Genomic DNA, 25,893 nt, shown 5'->3' with positions numbered 1-25,893 from the left:
TCCCCATATTCTTCTTCCTTTCCTCTTTTAAAGATAAGTTCTATGTCATTCTCATTTAGTCTTTTGGTACCTGATATATCCTTCAAGAAATCTCACAGAAACCCACTAATAGGCCTAAGTTTTGCAGATAGTTAAGAAACCTAACCACCTAACCTATACAGTCTGTTCTTTCCTTATCTACAGTTTAGGTTCAAGGTCTAGGATTAACTGTGCATGTCATATGTTCACCAACAACCTTGTCAGTAACTCATGTAATAAAAAAAAATCACTGTATGCTTTTCCTTCACTGTATGCTGCACCTTCTCCATGCACCTTTTCCTTTCCTCCAGTTGCTCTCTTATGTGCCGAATATTTCTTTGTTCTTCTTCTATCTATTGATGTATTGATATTATTATGTTATATTAAATCTTGTTGGCTGCATCTCACTGAGTGCTTTGTCATTTCTGACATGTCTCTACATGCATGTGTTGCTAAGATACCTTGCAAGCTGACCCTTTACTTTCTCTAGTCACTTTTTAAATCGTTTTAAATAATCCCAGGGATGAGACCTGTGTTCAAGTTGCCTTATTTAAGACTATGATTTTTGTTCTTGCCAAATGGTTCTCATTATAAACTTCTCTCAGGAGGGAGAAGAGTTATATTTAGGGTGTATCTGACTGATGCTAGACTTGGACATGAGATAAGAGACAATATTATCTTGAATCTTCAACCTCTTTATTCACTGCCACAGAGGCTGATAAGAACTTTTGATTTGCTAGGAAAATTCTTAGTAGTACCATTATTCTTTATCCTATGCTAATGCTTGGTGCAATCCTTTGCAATTTGGCAAAATTTGACTCTTGTGAAGAAACATATCAGCCATAATTTAAGTGCCAGGTGTTGCAGATGTTTCTGCACCATCTTGAGTAGAAGATCATTAGCCAGCAGCATCTTTTACTTCCTCTTGGTAACAGAGATTTTGTATTTCTTGTGTTTGGGGTTTTTGTCTGTTATCAAGATTTGTTCTTACTTGCTTCCTGGTCAGCAGTCCTGCTTTTGATTTGTCAGAGGACATCAACAGGCATCTTCCTCTCTGTAGTTTTAAGCTCACTCCTCCAGTACCTGTACTTCTACCAAACTGAAAGTTTGGTTTTAATTTTTTTGTTCCTGAATGCATGCTGTAGATGAAGTCCTCATGAGCATACTCATTTTTGAATCTCTCCTTTTACTGTTCCTCTCATTGCTTCTTAAGAGATTTCCTTGGAGATATAAGAGAATTCTTCTCAGATATCATCAGGAGGAAAATACAGGCCAAAGTTCTGGCAAGTCCATTCAAGAATTTAATCACAAGATGTCATCATTGTCTAATTTTAAATATAGCTATTTAATTATGAGTATATGACATACTTCCTCTCAAATATTTTTCACTGAGAATGAGATACTATGTAGTACAAAAAGCTCTTTATGTTCATGACTGATAGAGTACTTGCATTTGAATTGTATATATTTTTGTTTTTATTAGCAGTTGATAAAAACACTAAAGTATAATATGACATACAGGACTAAGCACACCCTAAAATGAAGGTTTCCATAGGAAGCTAAATTTGCTCTTCAATATTATCAGAAATTTTCCTACTTGCTAAAAAGTTATTAGACAAGTGAAGTTTACTGAATACAGTGCTCAATAATCTAGATGCTTTCAGTTCAAGAGTAGAAGTTTCTTCAACTTACACACTCTGAACACTAAAACCATTATTTTTAAGCTTTATTGGATAACCTTTTTCCACATATATTCAAGTAAAAACTAAAAAACCTCATATTTATGCAAAAATAGCTGTATTTTGATTGATTGTAGCTTGATCTCTTAATTAAGAGCAAAATCAAATTATCATCCTAAACTAGCTAAAGACCCTTAAGTAGTTGACAGGAAGAAAAAAATGTTGGTGTTCAGAAAGCTGCACACTGAATAGAAAGTTGGGACTCAATGTCCACTCTGGGAAAAGCAAAGAGCAGAGCAGATGTTCTGCCAGGTGCAAGAGCTGAAACACCAAATGCCATATTTGAATGTCAAGAAAAATAACGTATGCAGTAGAAGCCACCAAATGGCTGATGACAAGAGTTACGAGGTATTTTCTGATCTTAAAAAAGAAAAAGAAAAGCAGTGGTCAATCATAGGAACAGATAGAGTAGTATTTACACATCACTAAGTTATGGAAATTTGCAAACACAGTCTGTTGCTATTGTCTCCTTTTCATACCTCTTACTTGCTGTGCAACTTCTTACCCTACACCCAATTTTGCCTTTGGTGCCTGTGTGCTACTGTGGGAAGCTGACCCTGGCTGGATGCCAGGTGCCCAGCAAGCTGCTCTCTCACCGCCCTCCTCAGCAGGACAGGGCAGGGCAGAAAACAAGACAGAACAAAACTCTCTTGGGTCAAGATAAAGGCAATTTAATACAGCAAAACCAAAGGAAAACAAAAGATTTATTCTCTACTTCCTATCAGCTGGTGATATCCAGCCTTCCCCTCCTTTTTCTTAGCTTTTATTGCTGAACAGCCTTGTCTGGTATGGAATATTCCTTTGCAGTTTGAGTCACGTGTCCTGGGTATGTCCCCTCCCAAGATCCTGCCCACCCTCTCCCCACTGGTGAGGGGGGAATGTTGGAGAGGCAGCCTTGGTGCTGGGTGAGCACTGCTGTGCAGTAGCCAAAACACTGGGGTGTTTGACAGGTGAACGAACACCTTTCTAGCTACCAATACAGAGCACCATGAAGGCTGCTATGGGAAAGATAAGTCCATCTCCAGCAGACCTAGTACAACTACCAGGATAAAATATAATAAGCAAAAAATCCTGAATTATTTATAATAGCTTCAGAAATTATTCACTATCTCCTAACGTAGAGTTTGCCTACAAATAATTCTGTTTTCCAACACTGCAAGTTGCAGTAAGAAAGAACAGACTGCCAGTACATCATGCCTACCACTTTTCATGATACTGCCCCTTACTCTTTCTAGAAGAAAAATAAGCTGAATCTTCTTGTTTTATCTGCAATTATATTTGCACTCAGTTATTTTTTCTTTATCCAAGATCCCCTTTTCACTGTAAGCTGCTGTTAAAATAGTTGTGTCAATTATATTTAATTGATAAGACACAGTTTCATCCTGTATTTATGTAATACTGCATTAAATGGACAGCTGTTCAAATATATCCTTTTCCACACTTTAAGCTATAAGGTCCATAACATCCTGCCCTACACATAAACCCAATGCAATTTTTAGCAGGGATGTACCAGTACAGGTGAGCTAACACAGCTGTGCCCCAGGACTAAATTATTCGGACATGCAAGTCAGTTTTCCCTCCATGAGTTAGGGAGAAGACATAGTAAAATGCTTTAAAAATTCTTATCAGCACAGTTGCACAGGTTTATGCTGACAGACCAACAGGCTAGGCATTACTTAGGGTTCTTAGAATTCTCCATGGCAGGGAAAGTTTGCAAATTTTCCCATCATTGCTAACACCAGTCACTGGCTGTCAGCAACATTTTCAGCCCTGTGCCAAATATTTCTTCGAAGAAGCATTATGTAATACAATACTTTAAAAAGTGTCAGCAGTTATTGGATTATATATACTCAGAGTTCCATCATTCCAAACAAAACCTCATCTGAAAAAGATTGTAAAATACCCCCCTAGAAGAAAAGCTTCAGCACAAGGACATTAATGGAGTATTTTGTCTGGTAAGATTTCAAAACAACATTAATGACTCCAAGATGCTATTTAAAGCAACAGCTCCAGGTCACAGGGCCTAATGCATCCCTAACAGTAAACAACATAGATTCTGTTCATGGTTATTCAAATACCTACAGATGATTTCAGCACAGAGGTTTACTTAGCAATGTCTTATCCACAGTTTCCCTATGGACAATTAAGTCAAAATTAAACAGTAGTTGGTTCTTTTTCCTTACTTGTAGCATGATCTTTCATCTCCCCCAGTCCAGTATTAATTCCAGCATCTATCAAACTCATGATTTTATCAATCTACAAAAGAGAGAACAGTGAAACAATTGATGGATCCCATCTTCATTATTTTAGTTTAGCTTTTCATGCATAGATTTATAGCATTATTACTCTCATTAGGAAAACAACAATCGAAATTGTGAAAACGCATAAATCAAAGGTAGACAATTAATTCCTCCACTTTGATTTTTATTTTGCAATATTTGTATGCTAGCAAAAACTAAAGCTTGGGAATAGTATTTCTTTTTCCATGGTAAGTTTCTTTCATATTGATGACTCTGGCCATCTAGGTATAACCACTAGTGGTTTATTTAAGCAATAATATTAATGAATAAAAAATATTAACTTGCATGTTATAAAGTATTTAGAATACACACAATTAAATCAATTGTTCAATTAATATTTCCAGAGAATTTCCTAGCCCCCTTTTTTTTCCATCTGCCCCACGGGCACTGAATAGGTACAAACACAGCTGTGTCCCCACATACCGCAAAACAACATTCTCTGTGAAACAGCACTGCACCGATCTCAAAACTTACTCACAAGTTTCTAAGGTATATTGAACTTACTAGGTCAAAACCATTATATCTATTTTATTTTCTGTAAGAATGGAACAAAACAAAAGGTAATTCAAAAGGTTGCTGTGGACTAAGAAGGTAGACAAAGAGAGACACACTTTAATAAGCCTAATATTAGGACTAGTAGGAAAAGTATGTATTAGTCACTGGTGACAGGAGAAAGTCTAGGAATTATGACAGAATCTGCAGATTGAGAATTCATAATATATATATATATATATATAAACTGCACTTTTTTTACTCTTAAGAATAACCAAACCTTGATGACCATGTAGAAAGGCAAACCTGGACCTGACTCTAATCAGGATTTTATCATAACATATCCAAGCTGTAAAGATCAAAACCTGATATCCTTAGTACATTTCCACTGAGAGAGTGTCTCCTTTACAATAAAAAGTGCTTTAAAATGTCCTATCAAATCAGAAATTTAGGCTAGCTTGAAATACTTTCCTAGAAAAATAACCAACCGCATAATCAAACTCTGGGTTCTTTCTGAACACAACAGCACCCTGGAGATAGATGCATTTCCCCATTGTAGTAGTTTTAAAAGGAACTTGCTCACTTCTCTGTAGGAACAGCAAAGACCTAAACATTTCAGACTTAATTTACCTCCATGAGGTGGGAACTTCTGTGTCTATGAGAAACCATTTACATTCTTGAAATTCAGCACAGGAAAAACAAATTAAACCTAAAGGTGTCTAAAAGTTAATTTAAATTGAATTCTAAACCTAAAATAAAATCTCTCATATGAGCAAGCATGTGCACTACAAATTCAGTGTGGAAATTTCTCTTAGTAGTCCTGAATTCATTGCAGCTCTAAGAGTACTCCCACTTCACACAGCAGTTAGGTATGTGCCAAGATTTAGTACACAGGCTACATACCAGCTAGAGGATATGATACATAAGGAGGGTTTGTAGAATGCACAATCAACTCTATTGCTGCCATTTTCTCCTGGCTCTTGCTGATGGGCACTGCCATGGTGGAAATAATTAGCAAGTCTATAAACAATAGGCACAGTTAGTAAGGATTTTACCAATTTTATTAGTGTCAGTTAGGGCTTTAGTAGACAATAATTTCAGTGCCACAAAAAATTGCAGAATTACTTCTGGTTAACTTCATTCACTACAGAAACAATAGACTTTATTGAGTGGGCAGCATTTGAACAGAAATGTTTTACATTTTGTGCCAGCTGTTGAGCTATCACGGAGTACACTGTGACATTCTCTCTGAGGCTTTGGAAGATTCACTTTTTATTTTGTCTATGAAACTGAAAACAACAACAGCGTCTTCACAAGACCACAGTATTTAAAAAATGAAAAACTTACTTCTTCCCATTCTGATGTGAAGGAAGGTGTTCTCTCCGAATTTCCTTTGGAGCACTGCGGCTTTGGTGTGGGTTCACTCCAATTGCTTCTTGCTTTTTTATCATTTGGTGGATGGGTGATAAGATTAGAATCAGATTTCGAAACATTTTTGCACAAATGCATTTCCAGCAAAGTCTTTGGTAAAGATCGTATTCTGCCCAGCGTGCACGCTCGCTCCACAAATCCCCCAGTGGTAATAACCCATTGTTCACTTATCCTTGATGCGCCAACCAGGGTATGATTTTCTGCTGGTTTATTTTTAGTATGAAATATGGTTCTGTTTACAATTGGTGGCTTTTTTTTCTTAACAGGAGGATCAGAGCTGCTTTCTTTCCGTAGCTGTATCTGCTGTGCTGCACTCTTGCTCAAAATGCTTTTCTCTAGTGGCCCACTGCACGGGTTTACTTTGCTGTACAGCTGGAGTGGGTTTTCAGGTGGGTCACATGCAGGTGATGATCCATGAAGTAAACCTGCAAACTGCTCAGCAGGGTGTCCTTCAGGAAGCTCACTTTCAGTGGATGTTTCACCCTGGCAAAGTTGGTCTGAAATGAGAGAGTACCTTGTAAACATAAAAGGGTGATAAAATACTTCAAACTACAAAACCTTTCCTCAAAATTACTTTTTTATGCTGCTTGGTTGTTTCTTATGTAAAGAAACAAAAGACAATTATGACATGACCTGAATTATTATTCTCTTAAAAAAAAAATCTTAAATTTGACTATTTTATCCTGACTGGTTGAAGAACAGCCAACAATGCTCAGTGCTATATATAAACTCCATGAAAAAAAAATTTATAACATAATATAGGCCATTGCTATTCCATCAACTTGATGATATCTCTTTTAATTTGTATTGAGTTGAAATGTGCACAAATTATACAGTTTAGTATGATGAATTAGGTAGTTAGTTTGTAGGTGGTAAAATACATGAAGAACAAGTATTGTCAGGAGTATTCTTAGTAATTTTTCTTTTTATAGTCTTTATAATAATAGTGAACTTACACTATAATGCCTTTTTACTGACAGTCTCTAAGGACTAGATCTGAGTGTTGTTTTTATTTCTGGGAACTTTTGAGTATAGTAATAATAACCATAGGGGAAAAAAGAATACAAAATCAAGTCTTTTCAAACAAGCTTTATATGTAATTTAGCACATACATACACAAAAAGCAACTGCAGGAAAATGTACTTTTTGGTACAGTTCAGAGTGTATTATTAAAATTTTATAGCTCTTTTTTTACACTTGTTGCTGTAAGGACTAGGAGGGGAAAAAGAAAATAGGCCTGTGTTGCCTCCCTTAAAGTGCTGGTGTGGTTAACATCACTCTATCAACATGGCATTAAGTTAGCATGTTCTAGTCAGAATAACTGTCCCCACTAATGGTCACATCTGTATAACTACTTCATTAAAGATAAATAAATTCACCTCAGTCTTGCTAGAAGTTGTATGTTCTAGACGGACTCTAACTGTAGGACTGTGTGCACAGCAGTAGTTACCACAAGGAATCAAGCACAGCATCATGTCATAATTTGCAAAGATATTAAGCGGTTTTCTCCGATTAACTAAAATATCTGCTGGCAAAAAAACCCCAATCAAATCTCAAAATATCCCTTCTAAAAGAAAGCAGTGCTTGACTTTATGAATGACAGAAGAAAGATTTTGGCGTGTACTTCAAAACTTCATCAACTCTTTTACTAGTCAGCAGCTTGAAAATATAAAATTAAATGTTTTTCTTATTTGTCTAAATATCAAAGATATTTGATATATGATATATATATGATTAAATTCCAAGAACCTCAGTAAATATACTTTTCTTCTTTGAGAAACAAGTGACTAGAATATACACTTCAGACATTTTGCAACCAAAAAGATGTGAGGTGTTACAGAGAAAGGTTAAATGTAGGACATGATAGAGCTTAAGGGATCAATAAACCCAGAAAGCTTTGGTTTAGGGGAAAAATTCAGGAAAAAAGGAGGACATGGGGCATTCTCTCTTTGATTTCTGCAAGTTGCTGATTTATACATACGTCTGCAATTTTGCAGGTGAATTCAAAATGAGGAATAAATTATGCAAATAATTATTGGCTTTGGTGCTTTTCCTTTACATGAAAAACTCAGCAGGTGACACTCTGCTCCAGATTAAGACATCTCATTTTTCTACACGGGTAAGAAGCATGTTAGCTCCCACTATAGCCAGAGATTAGATTAATAAAATCAGTGGAACCTATCACTCCCTGTACTCTGTTAACTGGGCTGACTACACTGCCAGTGACTTACAGGAGACAGCATTCAGTTTGTGTTCAAATACCTACATTTATATATCTCAGTCAGGAACTGAATCCTATTCTGATGTTTCAGACAGGTATCTTACAGCTGTGTATTGAACTCATTGAAGAGATAAATATTTTTGTCAGGACAACGTAAACCAGGAGGAATAAATCAGGAAAAAGAAAAGCTTACAGACACCTGGATTGAAAGAATTTCACTATCTTTGCTACATCTATATTACTAGATAGCACTGGCCAACAGCTATTGGATCTCAAGGAATTACTAGGCTCATGTCCTATAAGTTGAACTCTCCTCCTTCTCAAGACAGAGGCAGCCTATCCAAATAATTACTGGGAATAGTCTCTGGTCTCAGCTAAAACTTGCACTGTGTCTGGGTACTGTCTAGGTGGGTCTATTCAGTATTGGCCAAAGACTGGGAAAACCCAAACAGTTTAACAGTACAGGCTGCCAAGAACCAATGGCATCTCATGCCCTGATTTTGTTCAATTTACTACTGTAAACAAAGGAAGTTCTTACTGAGAACTCCCATTCCTCTGTGGTCAGTAAATATATGTAGTGATCCCTAGAAAGTGTGTGTGTGTGTGTCTCTTACTTTCCAGCAGTGTTGCAGTGACAACATATCAAAACATTAATTCTGGGTTTTTTTGTTAGTCAAAGTGGGAGCAGTTTACCATGTATTCAAAGATTCCAAATATACTACAAGAGCCTTTTTCAGCTTGATCTTTCACAGCAGTTACTGTGCTGTGTACACATAAGTATCTATATTCTACTTTTTATAAGATCACTACTAGTTTTCAAAAATACCCTGTCTGTTTCACTTAATGTTCAGAATGAAGTTTGCTTAATGAAGAAGATGCCCCTCAACATTTTCATAGTATCATAGAATCACAGAACTGGTTAGTTTGGAAAAGGCCTCTAAGAACATCAAGTCCAGCTGTTAAACCAGCACTGCCAAGTCCACCACCAATCCATGTCCCCAAGTGTCACATCTTCACATCTTTTAAGTATCTCCAGGGATTTATATTGTCTTTGCTCCAAAAGAGCGGTACTATTACCTATTTACTGCACAGCACTTAAACTCGTCTTTGAATATCAAGTTATTCAACAGCTTCTCAAATTCTTATGACATCCATTATCTAAGGGGTTCACAAATATGGAATCATGTATCATTTTAAGGTGAGACTGTAATGTGATACTGTACTAATTTGATAAATGGGAGATGAGGCAGAAGGATATAATGCTGAAAATGTACAAATGTTTGGGTATCTGATCTGAAATTTCTCAAGATTTTCTTTGTTCAGAGTACTGAACATTTTTTAACACTGAATATTTTCAAAGCATGGTTACTATTCACTTCAGTAGATCCAAAAATCAGACCCCTAATGTGTCAAATTCATCACTCAAAAACCAAGGAACACTGTTAATGGCTACTTGGATAAACTTTGATCTGTCTTGACCAGAGTAATAAAAGCCCTGGCAGAGACAGAGTATTCTCTCTGTTGCTTTCAGCTGCCTCAGTTGTCACTTCTTCTCTTTGATATCTTTTGCTTTCAATAAGAGCTTTGTTAATTATGTGACAAAGTAAGCAAAGATCTCATAGCTATACCTTCTTCACCCCATGATTTTGAGCAATGCAAACCACATCTATACCAGGCAACAAAAAAGACTGGGGCTGTCAGGGGAAAAAAAAAAATCCATGTGGTCATGATGAAGGTTAAGAAGCAAGCAGCATTGCATGCTGCACTGCAGCCCTAAAATAGGTTATCCAGAGTGGTGCCATCTGCACCCTTGGAGGGTTTCAAGGCCTGGCTAGGAAAAGACATGACTGATCTCATGATGACAGTCCTGCTCCAAGCAGGAGGATGGACTAGAAATCCTCCAGACATCCCTTCAAACTGACACTTTAATGAGCCAATTATAATTCTGAATCTTTTGACTTTTGAACTGGTAACTGTTGAGGCTAATGCTCTTTGAATACAGACTTGTATTATTATTTTAGTTTCCTAATGTAGTTAATGTTTAATACTTTTATGTTTAGCAAATAAGGAGAGTACAGAGATGGACTATAGCGCTGCTCTAAACAGTATAGTAGCCAACCACTCACTGTCATGTTCTACAGAAATCATAGAAGGAAAGAAAATAAACCATGCAACATATAATCATAAAATAATTTGCCAGCATAAGCTTTTCTTTCTTGTTAACCTAAGAACTGAAACATGAGATGTTAAATAATGCCTTCAAATTGCACCAATAGCTAAAAATGGAGCTTCATTGTTCATGGGAATATCCACGATCTCCATCTCAAGAACTTAAAGTATGAAAAACTGTACACAGGATAACATAATAGTACTACTACATCCTTGAAAAAATAGTCAACTTTATATAAAAAAAATTAAATCTTAGCTTTTAATAATTACCCATCTCTGAGATAAGTGGTTTTTCTTATTGTTGCATATTTCTATCATCAATTTCAAGAAAAATGATACTAAAACCAATATTTCTCCTGAGGTTTAGTAGTAATGCACAAAATGTGATATTTTATATATTATTTTCTGTTTTTAAACATATAAAAACAATTCTTGTTTTGAATATTGCTGTGTATTGAAAAAAACCCATGCTATTGAACCTTTTATTAATTCTTATTTTTATTTCTTATTATTTCAACCAACTTAACTGGCACTAAGAAGTGATATAAACAATTACATCACCTAGGTCTATACTCAGTGAACAGCCATTTAATAATGCCAGAGTTTTTTTCTCACAGGCATTTGAGTAAGCTTTCTGAGAAGGGACTTTAGGAAAGAGGATGGGAATACAAGGGAGAGCAAACAGGAAAAGTTCAAGCTCTTGGACTGAATCCCAGTGGAGAGAAGCATTCAGTGTATAAATATTTTTTTTTTCTTTTTTGCAAATACATTTATTTTTGTAGTTAAAAAAAAAAAGCCAACAGAAAGAGATCTTGCTTCCTTACCAGATACTGCTTTTCTTACCACTTTATCTTTTTACTTGTAAATAGTATCATAAATACCAAAACATAAACAGATGCCATTTCTACAGAACTTTAGCGTTATTGTAAGTGCACGTACAGCTTATCCATCTGAGCAGATTACTTCTGAAAATCACTGTGATACTGCCATATCTGTGCTACGAGGAAAATATTTACATTTGGAACTACAAGTAAATTCAGTTGTGCCATAATCTCAAAGCCACAGATACATGTTGCTATTATCACCAGTTTATATACAACCAAACTGGTATTTAGGCAGAAGATTGCAATTCAATCAGTTATTTATTTTCACATTGATGCACCCCAGCACAGTTGCTTGTGGTACATATATAGAACTCTATGGAATACCATTTCTCACTTTCAGTATTCGAGAGTTATAATTTACAGATGCTTCATCAAACTCAGATATTTTTTCCTACTTCTGACTCCAAGACTGCAGAGCACATTAAGAAAATCAGAAGCATACTGAATATTGTGAATTTTGCATTCATGTAAAACTGGAAATTGTCTTATTCACATTTGTATCTCAAGAGATTCCATGTTCCAAACTAAAGTACATTCAGGAGAATAACAGTTGTTAATAACACTAATGAAAAGAGCTGTAATAGATAAATTATAATGACAGAGTAAGATCTTTAACAGGCATTGCTGTTGCCATGGCACAAATTTCTAATGTAAAATAAAAATCCACTAGAAAATTGTTCTATAGCTATGGTAACAACTATATTGCGACACGATTAATCTATTCGAATTCTCTTTTCATTTGATCCAGAAAGATGTTTTTAGCATCACACTTTGCACATGTGTAATATCTGCCCAAAAATGTATTCTCAACTCCCTTTTCCCTACATTCAGTTGATTGCTAAAACCAACAGTCAGAACTGAGTAATATTTGGAAACTACCCTCTTATAGAGGGATGGGTAAGCATATTTGCATAGTAAAGACTGCTTTGCAGACAGTAGAATGCCCTCAGTAGTGAGGATATCAGCTGCATTGCCAAAGTGATATAAAAGGGCATGATCAGCTAGAAAAGATGCAAGACAGAAAATTCATAGTATTTAAAAACAGAAGTAGAAAAATTCAGGAAGGCATTATTTCATACAGCAAATAACATCAGGCTCTGACAAAGCTACAGCTCTTTGATGGCAGCACATCAGCTGCAGATATCTTAGATGAGGCAGAGCAATGTTTGCTCACTCAAGTAAATGCAATAGCAAGGCACTATGGACCTGGGAGACAGAACAACAAGACTACTAAGCAAGTAATGAAGATTGTGGGCTTCTACTGTCACCAGCAACAAGACAAGAGGAGCTATAATGTCCAGATTGCAGTTTCTTCTTCTGCTTATTTCTAAATCTGGAGAAACCACCTGAAGGTGGTTGGCAAGGTTGGTGATGATGGACTCCAGGCTCTGTGCCCAGGTTCCAACACCGCCAGCTTCTCAAAACCCTTCCCTTAGAAATCACAGTGAGCGTCTCTGTGGGTTGGGAGTTTGCTCTTATAAGCTTCAAAACTGCCAATTCACTTCTTAGTGTCGCAGTCTGCACTTGACTCTGTACTGAGGAGTTTTACTGCCTCACTATCTCTACCTTCATAGTTTCACTGTCCTCATCAGTTTCACAATGACCTATAGGAACTGAAAAGATGAGAAAGATTTTCTGGGAAAGAAATCTCCATATGGAGTTTTCTGAACATTGCTTGCCAGCATCTAACGAAGAAAAAAAGCTTTGGGTGAGGAAGGATATTAGGCAGTAATTACTGCTAATTCCAACCACATTATAATGCCTAAATATAGTCCTCTCCCAAATTTTCAGAATAGCAGTGTAATCTGGTACAAACAGAGTTAATTTTAGCTCTTATTGAGCTGTTTTGACTCTTCTGTACATCTTCAGAAATTTTTTTTGATACATGTATATTCCATATTTGAGGAGGACAGAAATGTAACTTTCACAATCACATAAAGGGTTAACCTTTTACTGCAAAATTCAACACAGACAAAAATAAAGAGCTGCAGCTGCCACCTCCATAATGCCGTTTCCATGAGGATTTCTTTCTATGTGACTATATAAGGCATGGTTCCTAGACATCTTAAAGACAGACAGGCTCTCCTGAACAATCACATTTTACAGCACAAAATTCTGCCTTATGCCTGCACATCAAAATAAGGATTCTTCAGAAAAATAACATGCTAACATTTTTATGGACTAAGCATATCAGACAGATAAAATAATGGTCAACACCCCTTAGGTGAAATAGTGGACAAATTTAAGACTCACATTCAAGCTAAAATTCTACTGGAATTTTTTAGCTCTGCCATGCAGCAAAAGTAAAAAAAATAAACATCTCAGTGTTTCTTTGCAACTTTCAGTGAATCTTGCGTAAGAAATTCTGAGAGATGAATGGCAGTGGATGTAAAATGTAATTTTGCAGAAAGATCACATATAATCGCATTGAGAAATTCTGTGGTGATCTCTTTTTGCAGCAGAAAGCAGTTGAGTGGGTTGTGGATGTGCTCAGAAAGTACATGTTAATTTGACAATACAGTACAGCAGGGAAGAGTAAGTCAAGAGGAAAACTTGGTGACAATAACCAAAATCAGTGTAAAGCAATATCAATGTGATAGATGAGCTTCTGAAACCATATCCTTTTGTTGAAGACTGTAAAAAACCCTGTTACATGTTCCACTCCTGATATTTCACACATGCAAAGAAGGAATGACAAATTCCTCCATCAAGTGGGAACAAAACTTACTAATATTCAAGGCAAAAAATCCAGTAAAAAATAATGGATGGTTCTTACAATAATGTTTCTAAAAGGAGACGTTGCACAACAATGTCATTTACAAGGAATGATTTGCCCTAGTAACAACTCAGTTTCCCCCAGCATGAGACACGACCAGAAAGCAAACAAAGTGTATGTTCTGTCATTTGCACTGACCATACATTTATCTTTTCTAATCTTAGTAAAGAATGTATTTCTGATCGGAGTAGTATTTTTAAGATACTTCATCTTGTCTCTTTCCTCATTCCACATAAAAGACCTATGCTCTGTTTCAACTTATGTTTCAAATCCAGAAAGAATGGAATTGGTGTTTTCACAAGAAATAATGTAAAATAAAGGCCCCCTATCCCAAATGGCCTCTTCCAGTTTTTGCTAAAACTCTTGTTCGGTTGTAGCAATAAAGCTGTAAGGGACAAAAGCGTACAAAATTTAAGAACGTCTAGAAAATATCTCTGGCTGTAGAATGAAAACTCAGTTCTAGATGTAGGTACATATACAGTCATGGAAAATTACATCCAGCTTTTCAAATCTATGTGGAACATTTACTGAAATTTTATGTAATTGCTTACATGTGACTGTATTGAAACTAATCACTAAAAATCATAGTCTTTTAGGAAGCTTGCAACTCATCACATCTTTTTAGTTATAAATATGGAGTGGGGAAAGTGGGAGAATAAAAAATAGATTAACTGTATTTACTTTCTCCTAATGACTTATTTGGGGGTTGTAAACGTGAGAGGAGAACGATTTAAATTCTTTTGAAAAGTATTTACAAAACATAAATGATCTTTAAAAAAATCTACACAATTATGTGCAAAATAATTTAGCTAAGAATAGTAACTTTCTAGGCATATTGACAATCTCTAAAAGTTGTTTACTTTAAATAACTGTATTTACTTTAAAAAGTAATACACACAGAATGCTTAAAAACGGATGTGAAAAGAAGGGCAGAGATTCAGGCAGCTAAACGCAGACATACATGGCCATTTTAGACACTAGAGGGTATCCAACGTGACTGCAAGGGCTGACAGGTGTGACACACAGCTTGCAAAACCTTGTCTTTCTTGTGAAGCAGGAAGAGGTCAGAACCAGTATTTGTAGTATCCAAGTTGGTCTAGACATCTGTTTTAGCACATAAATTGTTTCTTAGAGGTCAAAGGGTAGCAGACAAGGAGTACTGAAGGTAGATGTAGACAATACATCTCAAAGAATCCTTTACTGTAGAATAAATAATTTCATATGTGCACACACCCCACTTCAGATGACTTACACACACTTACTTTAGATAGGAGCTGAAAACTTGTTACTATTTTAAGTAATGATTGTTGATACTTCTACCAAAACAGCCATCAGGTTAAGAGGCCAGATTACCTGAGCGGCACAGAGCATGAAATGTTGGCAGACCCCAGGTATCAGTTTAGGATATTTTGGAAATATATGTCCATTTGGAACATGGAATTAACCTGCTCTGAATTAACTAATACTGCTAGGAGAGTCAATGTGTAGCGTTATTAAGCTGCTAGGATGCAGAAAAGCACTTGCTCAATTTTAGATATAGCTAAAGGAAAAACAACCATTAGACTACAGCTGCTCAGACATGGAAGAGCGGGGAGCAGAGTTGGAAGACAATTACAAACTTTCATGCTCCATAACAAATAACACTTTATTAAGTTCTCCTACTAAATAAACACAATCAAATAAGCTAAAATATTATGAGAAATTGTATGAATCATCAACTAGTTGCAGGGTAGAAGCTCCCACAGAGACAGAGAGGCACAGTTTTAAGTAATTAAAACCCCTCTTACACAACTGGCTGGAAAGCCACACAACACAAATACTACACATAGAAACCCTGAATGATTTATCTTCTGTTAGGATTACAGAAGAGTTAGAGGACAGTTTCATCTAATGAATAGCTGTGGCAACAGAAAATGTTATCACTCACCCAACTGCTCTTCAGAGAGAAGGGATGCCTCAACAGCTACACAATCAAAGCTGGGTGTAATAACAGCCTCTGATCTGCTTATAGGGCTGATCAGCTGCCACAGTTTGGGTAGACTAGTTGAGTTCACCTGGTTTATTTTGCTTGAGATGGATTAGAGGTTCTCACAGAAATGCTTCTGCTGAAGCCAGATCTGGGGACAGTCTATGAAAGAAGTGCAATGATCCAGAGGTGCTGGCCGCACCTTCAGCTGCTCCCACAGAATTCTACCGTTCATGAAAGGATGATAGTTCTCTGCAAAATAAGGGTCAGCTGTCCTCTGAAATGCAGCAGGCAGATATCCCCCTCAGGCACCAAATAGCTCTGCTTTTCTAATATGTTACACCTACTAAGAATAATATTTTCTTAAGTAGGGGTAATAATGTGCATGAGGATAATAAATATTAGCATGGTCTAATAAAGAGGACTAATTTATCAAGCTGAAAGCACTAAGATGGTACAGCTTTCAAAAACATCCTCCAGACCAGTAGAAATACATACATAAATTTTTTAAGAGTCCAGGAACTGTAAATAGGAAAACAGAAACTGAGTCTAAGGGATCAGAAAATAGACTAATATTTGTGGGAATGATACCGTTCTAGTCCCATAATTGATAGACCAGATTCTGTTCAGGTAACAGTCTGATCAGAACACCAGGAATAATAGATGGTAGAAAACTCTTCCTTACCAAAGAACCTCATCAAGTCATTGGCACATCTTTAATAAGTAAATGAAACTTCCTTACTATGTAATTAAATACTTTGGATTTAGAAAACACCTTTTTTGATCATGAGTTATTTACTTAACATCTACAATGCTTCAAGACAGGTGATAACAGCTCATTAGGTCCTTAAACCAGATACATCTGAAGCAAGGCAGCCCTAGGATGTTATTATTGCTTCATTCTGCTCTAATTTATTTATGTTACACTTGGTATCATCAATAATTATGTTTACCTGCAAACTAAGGACTCAAACCAGGCATATCTGATCCTCCTATCATTTATGTATTTCTGCTATTTAAGCAAGTGTTCTTACATTTCACCCGAGGAAGAGATGAAGAGACAACAGATCATGTTTTCTAGGTATGTGGATGGGAAGACTCTCCATCAACAGGGAAGTTCCTTGCAAGTGCAAGGTGAAGAGATATAGCAAATTACCTAACTTACCACACACCCAAGAGAAATGAGTGTGCAGAAGTAGTTCGTTAAGTCAATCCTAAGTAACAAAAAATTGCAGAAACAATATTACAGTTGTTTTAATTAGCATGTTCTTCATTTGGAATAAATTGGAAATAAGGTGATCGGGGTCTCCTGAGAAATTTAAACAAGTCACTTTTGCTCTCTTTCTAAAAGCAAACAAGCATGACTAGCAGCTCAGCATATCAGATAGCATTGTAAGAGATATATCAGAAAAAGAATCTGCAGATGATTTCTTTCTTTTTCTAGATTTTGTTGTTGAAATAATGAGAAATTACCATGAAAACATTTTAATCACTTTTCCGATTAAAAGTGGGAAAATGCTTTTTTTTTTTTTTTTTTTTTTTTTTTTTTTTTTTTTTTTTTTTTGTAAAAATAGGAAAGAGAGAGAAGAAGGGAAGGCAGAGAGAGAACAGGAGGAAAGAAAGAAGCCATTCTGATGACCACAGATAGTAAACCCAGAAACTCTTGATGAGACTTTCAAATTACAGTTGGTCCCAAAAAGGACTTTTTAAAATGTGCATTGTGGTTTTATGCTTGTTTTTTTTTTTTTTAATTAGCTTGCAAAAATCTTATGAAGATACAAAGATGAAATGTCTAGTATTTAGCCAATGCTGGTTCCCTGAAAGCATTTTTATGGAAACACCTATTATAAAGAAGCACAGTAAAAAAAAGAAGTAAAGATGGTCACTCCTGGAATAGGCTGCCTTGAAAATGATAGTGTTATTAGCATTTTAGATTAAGTTAGTTAATTATTCTGCCTGTTTGCACCAACCTAAATGAAAGAAGGCTGATGAGGGTAGTGGGAATAAATGACATGCATTAGGTATTTCCAAGGAGAATGACAGGAGTTCTTAAATGAACAAGGAGTCACCTACCAAGTGGGTCATGTGTACTGGCCTCTTTCTAGCCCAGTGTTCTGGTTTGGCCAAATTTTAAAATATTATCCTCTGAGAGAAGGCAGGTCACCATCCCTCCCCACCAGGTTCGGGAAAAAGAAATTTTCCTCGAAGGAAAGTGAAGGAGATAAAAACTATTTATTTAACAAACACACAGGAAAAGAAAATAATGCTAAATAATAAAATGTTCCGCTGTGTAGGAAAAAACCTGGAAAAGCGTTCGAGTCCTCCCTTTGGTCTCCTCAGAGCTGGGGCTTGGCCCAGGGCCAGGCCCTCTGTGCCTGGTGGAAAGTCCTCCTGATGTGTTCTAATATTGAAGCAATCCAGCAGAAAAGGGAGAAAATCCGAAATTCCAGGGAAGGAAAAAAAGTTCAACTCTCAGTCTCTCTCCGGAGAAAAAGAAGCTGAACCACTGGCCAAAAGCTGACTGGAAAGCAGCAAGCCGGCTGCTTCCTCCCTCCCCTGCCGCGGCTGGAAAAAAAAGCACTATCTCTGTGTGACCTTGAACAAGCTGCAAACTGCTTTGAAAAAGTTTTGCTCAGTTTTTCCTTCCCCCTCTCAGGCTCAGTTTAGAGGCATAGAAAGGCACAAAAATTAATTTCTGGGCATAGGGCAGCGATATGGGATACACATCATAAAGTCACCCCAAGACACCCAGTTAACAGATAACTGCATTTTCTTCAAGTCTTTAGATGGAAAAGAAGGCACTAAGCTATTAAAATCTTTGCTTAGAGAACACCTGGTGGGCCAGAGTTTAAAATCACTGGGACAGCTACAGTACTGGTAAACAAAGAATAAATCTTCAGAGAGAAAAGAGTCATACATACCTTTGTTTTTTTTTGAAAGCAGCTTCCTTTCTTCCAAGTATAACTTGGACAAGTTTTAAAAAACCCCAAAACCTTCTACACATATATGAGGATATACTATGTGTTTCTAAACCAAAACTAACTCCACAGATATGAAAATTGGCAAGTGAAGTTTAAAAGTAAATTTTAAGTGAAACTTGACTTAAGTTCACCTTGCAGTCAGACTATCAATATGAAGACTAAAAGTCTTGTCACTTGTAAGTGCTTTCAAATTATCTCTAATCAATCTGAACTTCAATTTTTTTTGTCACTTTATAGAATCCCAAGACATGCAGTAATCACCACAGAGAAGTGCAGAAGTTTCAATCAAAATAACTGCCTGCTTCTTAAAAATGGCATCTTTCTTCTACATCAGGTAAATCCCACTTTATACTGAAGCCAATACAGCAATGTTTATCACAGCAAAGACAAAGATTCAGAGCAAGTCAGTAATTTCCAAGGTCTGATCCTTCTTGTCAGTTTTTGAAGTCAATTAATTGAGGAAGACTATTAGAAAAGAAAGACCAACACACCTGTATGACTTTACTTCACAGTTCTCAGGTGAAGGGTTGCAGAGCAGTATTCTTCCCCTACATGGCTAATCCTATAAGAACTCCTGTGGGAAAGTAAGAATTCTGAGCGGTGTGGTATGAGTTCTTAATTTATCTTGGCAGTTAAAGAGATTGACTCATAGAAAATAAAAATATTTCATCTTAATTGTGGGGATGGAGGTATTGCTTTACACCAAGATGTGAGTGGTCTATGGTGAGGAGGTGATTTTGCCTCTACTCCACTCTGGTGAGACCCCACCTGGAGTATTGGATCCAGCTCTGGAGTCTTCAGTACAGAAAAACACGGATCTGTTGGAGTGGGTGCAGAGGAGGGCCACAAAAATGATCAGAGAGGTGGACCACCTCTCCCACGAAGACAGGCTGAGAGACTCAAGGCTGTTCAGCCTGGAGAAGACTGCGTGAAGACATTATTGTGGTCTTTCAATAATTAAACAGGGATTAGAAGAAAGATGGGGTCAGAATTTTTAGTACAACCTGTAGCAGTATGTCATGGTTTTCAACTAAAAGAAGGTATATTCATACTAGATATAAAGTAGTTTTTTACAGTGTGGGTGGTGAAACACTAGAACAGGTTTCCCAGAGAGGTGGTGGATGCCTCATTGCTAGAAACATTTGAGGCCAGTCTGGATGGGGTTTTCACCTGGTCCAGTAGAAGGTGTCCCAGCACATTGCACAGGTGTCCAACTAGATGACCTTTAAAGATGCCTTCCAACCCAAACCATTCTATGAATTTTAAAGTTAGGCATCAAAGGTCCCCAGCTGATTAAAGTGGACCAGAGCTTAAGGCAGTGCTGGCCTGTCTTCTTCAGAAGCTGACAGGTGTGCTACAATGTCTTTTAGAAAAACACACAATTTTGTATTTGGTAACACAAAATCATGAATTTGGGGTCAGAAAGTGCCATTTCCATCTGCCCTGCACATAAGAGCATAGAACAACGAGGTTCATCTCCCTGAATATATCTGATACTAAGACACTAAGTATGGAAATCAGTTTTCAGTTTTAATCATGGGATGGTTCTTTCACAAATTAGTGTTTGTTGAATTATTTTTAAAAGGCAAAGCCCCTATAAACTCACTTTATTTCTATTTCACACTGCATTCATATATGGAATATACAAAAAGGCTGCTTGAAGATACCTAAAAAAGAAACCAACCAAGAAGAAAAAACTTAAAAGAAGAGCTACAATACCGGAAAAAATTAAAAATATCCTAGAAGAGCAAGCAAGAAAATGAGAGTGGTAAAACACAGAAGCAGAAGTCAAGGGGGAATATGAATTATAGATATAGATACACATATATATTAACAGTTCTATATGGTTATATATACATATTAATCGTTCCAGGGAACTATTACCAGAACTACACTACTTGACAAGTGCTTTCAGTCTTCTTGCCACATCTGCCACATCTCTTGTCAAGAATCTCCTTTGATGAAAATAACTGAAATCAGACATCTCTGTCTTTCCTTTCTGCTATGTTCCTTGCTCATATTATCACAGCCACAGCAACTCTAAATTACTGCCCAGGTACAAGCTGAGGTTTTCAAATACTTGTTTCAAATACTTTTTTGTTTCTCTATAGAGAAAGAGAACTACAGGGAGTTTTTATTTTTTACTGTGCATCTTGCCTGAAGCCAATCATATTTAAACGCTACTTTTCTTACACAAATAACAATGACATTATTTTCTGTACCACATTTTATTTTCCTGCTTTAATTAAACCTATAGATTTGTCATTGGCAATTTCTGGACTAAGTCACAACAATGTTCTCAGTATCACAATCATGACAATCATGGGAAAACTTATGACAAAATCAAGGACAAATTTACACTAGTAAAGTACCTTTGAAAAACTATGTGTTTACTCAAATGGAATAGAGTAACCCCAAATACCTTTTAGTTATTCATTTTAGATGGGGGTTTTTTGCTAACTTAATTTCGACAGATGTCTTTTTTTTTTTTTTTTTAAATGAAGGCATCTCACATGTTTAGCTGTGCCAACAGTGAGTTTTCTTAGCATATTCCATATTCACTCAGCAATCCTTTCAGCTGTGCCATGTGGGAAGCTCAGCCATGCTGTTCTGAGTTGTAAACCAGGTTGTAAAATCAAGGCTATTGCTAAGCAAAGATAGCCTTCAGTCATGAAGGCAGAATTTTTTCAAAGTCATCAAAGACACCTTCTCAGTCCTTATATACTTCTTTGGTGTGCAGTCTTACACACGGTGTGTGTTTTGACTCCTGAAGGAGGATTAGTGGGCTTCAGATAAAAGTCTGGTGTCCCAAGTGTTTTCTTCAGTCACTGTAATTTTCCAGAATAATTTGAAAACAAACGAAGAAACATCACTCCAAACCTAACAAAAGAGTACAAAGCACAAAGCTGGAAGCCAACCTTCTGGCATAGCTGGAAGCAGATACCAAGATCATACCTGAATCCTGGACTAACACAAGGAGAAGTCACCACTTTGGGAGAATTCAAATAATATCTGAAAAACTAAGGGCAGAGGAGGCAAAGTTCAACCAAACAAGTGGAAAGAAGACAGAAGGGGTCAAAGAGAAGGAACAAAATACTGAAGGTATTTTTAGCCTGTTTCATGAATCTATGCCTTTCTTGTGAAGAGTTGGCCTATACTGGACAAAACAGAACAAAAATCAAAAATCCCAAACACACATGTCCATTACTACATAGACTTATATTTGCCATCACAAATGTTGTAAATTGGAAGGCAGCAATACACACTTACAGAACCTACTTTTCCTTTCGCTAACTTTATAGAGAGAACCCCAACCTAAAAATGTTAAGTTTCATTCTAAATCCTCATGAGATTGAAAATGTATTCACGGAGATTGTACACCTAAGAAACACATTGGGATAGAGGGAAAAAAGGAAAATAGCTTAAGCAGGTAAAGAAGTCATTGGGTTCTATCACTTTAAAGAATATTACAGAATCTTGGGATGAATTTCAGCCTTTTCCCAATGCCTTTCAGCCTTTTGACAAAAAGGTTATTTGATGAGCTAGGAAATTATGTACGCTATCAACTGCACTCTTCAGAAAATAGAAACGCTGCTAATATGCAGATCCAATATTTGTGACAGAGCACAAGAAATGTGTGGAAAAGCTATGCCTGAGATTGTTATTGTTCTGGTTCCCCTACAACTTCAAAGCCAGCTAATACAATTAGACTCCCACATACCCTTAAATTTAATGGGTGAATGAGACAGACTTCTTTCTCAATATCATATAGAAACACTATGACTGATTTGGAAGCATTATCCATAACTGAGTGCTAGGTGTGACTCTCATTCCTTACACACCCTCAACACCACTAAAGCATACTTAACATTAGGATGGCACACAGAGCCTTTACTGGGGCACTCTCAGCAGCATCAGGAGCACTTAATTGACAGCTGTGATCTTAGCAACACCAAGAATAAATTTTTAGATGTAGTAGATCATCTCTCACATCCCACTCCAGTGACACAGCTGGCACTGTCATCGGCCACATCTCTACATCTCTGGTGGCCTACAAGCATTTGCTTCTCAACATCCTGTCTCCACCCTGAAGCTACCTTCATACAAAAGAAATTCCCTTCCCACAATTTCAGTGGGAATGCTGCAGATCTGTCAGTAAGTTGATGGTAATTTTTTTTTTTCATAAATCTGACATCATGACAAATTTCCACTCTCCTAATTAAAAAGTAGCTTTCAAGGTAACAACTCTTTTTTTCTTGAGAATGTGGGAATGCAATGGTGCTTTCTTGGAAAATGTCTTTGCATATGTGACACAGACTAGCTGAATAATAATAATAATGATTCAACTACATTCACAAATATGAAGCCATTTTGTGTTGACATATATTTTTTTTTTCACAGTAGAGCATTCAAAACCTACTAAATCAAAACTAGAATAAAGATTTTACCTATTTAGAAAGAAACTTGGCTTTTATATAAGCCACTGGAGAGGAATTGATTTTCTTGAAAGAGATCAATTATTTATTAGGATTTTACAGACTCTCAAGAATCACATAAATCAAGAGATTAACATATTTTTCATTTATTTTTGAAGTAATTTTTTTTGTAAGTATGAACGAAGAAAAATGGAATATAATTTAAGCTTCTAGTCTTAGTATCAAACTAAGGCTGAGTCATAAAATCAATGAAGACAACTGTAATGATATAAAATTTACTGTGTACCAGCTGTTCACTGAGAGTATTACGTTAAGAAATTACCCCTTCCAAATATAAATTGTGGCATCCAGTGAAAAATCTGAACTACCTGACGTGGTAATTTCCCTTCTACTGAGGGGACATAAGGTTCTACACAACTCCTTCTAGATACAAAAGAGGATAGATAGACTGTTTATGAAACATAGAAAATGTATTCATTATCTGGTTTAATGGTAAATTTGCTTCTGGTCTGAGAGATGCTGTAGCTGCCAGAAAAAGGTTTAAGAAGTTAAAACTAATTTGAAGAAAATAAGAGTTTGCATTGAAATTCTGTTAAATACTCCTCTGCTCTAAGTATTAATGCAAGTGTACACTAGAAACAAACTCTGCAGACATGAACACTTCAGAACTGTCTTGTTTAATGGCTGGATACTTGCATGCCTACAGAACATCCACAAAAATCACTTTCTTGTAACTTAAAACAAATGCCTTTGCTTGAATCAAGTTCTCTCATCAGTATTTAACATTGCAGCTGAATCACACCAAGGGGGCAAAGAAGAGATAGGAAAGGTCAGCAGGAATTTCCTCAGCTGCAATAACACCAATCCTTCTAAAGGGCTTTAAGACCTGCTAAGGAAAACAGCACTGTAGGAAAGTTAAGTATTACCACCGTCTTTTAAGATGTTTATCAGACTTCACCATAAACCCTGAATTTTTCAGAAGTTCTTTAAGAATGCTTATACTGTGGTTTTATACTTCTCTAATGTTTGTAGGAATCTTTTTTTAGCATGAAAGGAATTGAATGTATGTGAAAACAAATTTAACTACAGCGTATACAAAGTGTCATTATATATATAGTAAATTGAAAAATTGGAGAATGTTTTATAAAGCCCTCTGGCTATAATAATGATGTGTTACTCCTAGGCACACATACTTCAAAAGAAAATGGTTATGGTTTAACTCAGCAGAATGAATTTAAAATATTTAAAAGATTTGAATGATTAAATATTATTTTGCAAAACATGATTTTTCACACAGTATGATACAATGAATTTAAATCAGAGGCAGATGGTACACAGTATTCTCACTGAGAGGACTGATATGTCAGACAATTTTGTGTTTTGTTCTGTTTAAGATCAACAGGGTCTCTAGGGTCTTCAAAAGTCATTTTATATTGGAAGGGGAGCTAGAAATATGGTGTTCACTTAAAACATTTATTTACTGTGCAACTGTATACAGAAAAGGGAGGAGAAAAACTGCATCAGGAGTCTGTAATGTTGGCATGAATGCCAGGTTCAACTAAATACCTTGCCCTTTTATCATCTTTCCCACAGCAGCCCATCTAGCTTTTAGAGTTCCATTCATCGCCCTTTTTTTTGGTAATAAAACCAGTATTCATATTCTTTAATGCTGGCAAGAAAATCCTCCCCAAAATCCCCAAATAATCTCTGCAAATATAACCTTATTTCAGAAGCTGTGGCTGGCTCACTAACTATGACAGAGATGACCACTGACCATAAAGTTTTCTAAAAAACAAAGCAGTATTTTTTGAGAAGAGACATTTTCAAGAAACTATCTAGGTAACTAGGCAGTCATTGAGCTTACTGCCTAGATCCTGATATGATTTAAGGTCATCTGAGTAACCTAAAGAATTTCATTCCATATGAAAAGTAACATCCCTTGAGATTTTATACCTGTGAGAGCTAACCTTAGAAAATATGAGAGTTGAGACTCTATCAATCCAGCTATGAAACTTCCATTTAAAACACTGTTCTTAATTTTCCCACTACACAGCTCCTGCTTCCAAAACACGGTGTCAACCCTGCGCCATACAGCCTTTCCTCATTGCTCCAAGTTATGACCCCAAACCATATCATCTGCCTCCTCCTCTCCTACACATTTCATTTTTCCAGAAACTGACTCAATCCCTCTGCTTTCTTACACTTCTTATCTAATTTCCCTACCAAGGAAAGCACACCAATAAGCAATGCTGCATAGCTGTGGAACATGCTTTATCTAACTCTGAACACAATGCAATGCAAAAATAGAAGCCCAGGTGCAAAATACAGCCTTCTATGTCAATATATTTTTTGTCTATTTAGTGTGCTCTCTCAGGACTAACAGGTCCTCACACAGGTCTGCAGGTTAATTGTTTCTATGTCCTGAATTGCTGGGTTTATCTTCATACGTTCATTGTACAACACAGAAATATTGTGCAATG

The 25,893-nt window shown here is 36.4% G+C and overlaps 1 protein-coding gene across 8 annotated transcripts in view; it reads right to left on the bottom strand.

Annotated features, from left to right (window-relative positions):
* The window catches only part of ANKS1B (ankyrin repeat and sterile alpha motif domain containing 1B), a 413,919-nt gene that overhangs the window by 210,146 nt on the left and 177,880 nt on the right, over positions 1-25,893 (bottom strand). For all 8 annotated transcript variants that reach the window (XM_048302483.1, XM_048302485.1, XM_048302479.1 and 5 more), the window contains exons 13-14: positions 5,897-6,477; positions 3,941-4,013 (exon numbers count right to left, since the gene is read on the bottom strand). In XM_048302483.1, coding sequence (XP_048158440.1) covers positions 3,941-4,013; positions 5,897-6,477 — 654 coding nt within the window. The remainder of the gene's footprint in view (positions 1-3,940; positions 4,014-5,896; positions 6,478-25,893) is intronic.

This window comes from Corvus hawaiiensis, chromosome 4 (assembly GCF_020740725.1).
Source record: "Corvus hawaiiensis isolate bCorHaw1 chromosome 4, bCorHaw1.pri.cur, whole genome shotgun sequence".
Taxonomy (NCBI): Eukaryota; Metazoa; Chordata; class Aves; order Passeriformes; family Corvidae; genus Corvus; species Corvus hawaiiensis.
Note: the sequence above shows the minus strand (reverse complement) of the source record. Positions and strands in the feature narration are given on the sequence as shown.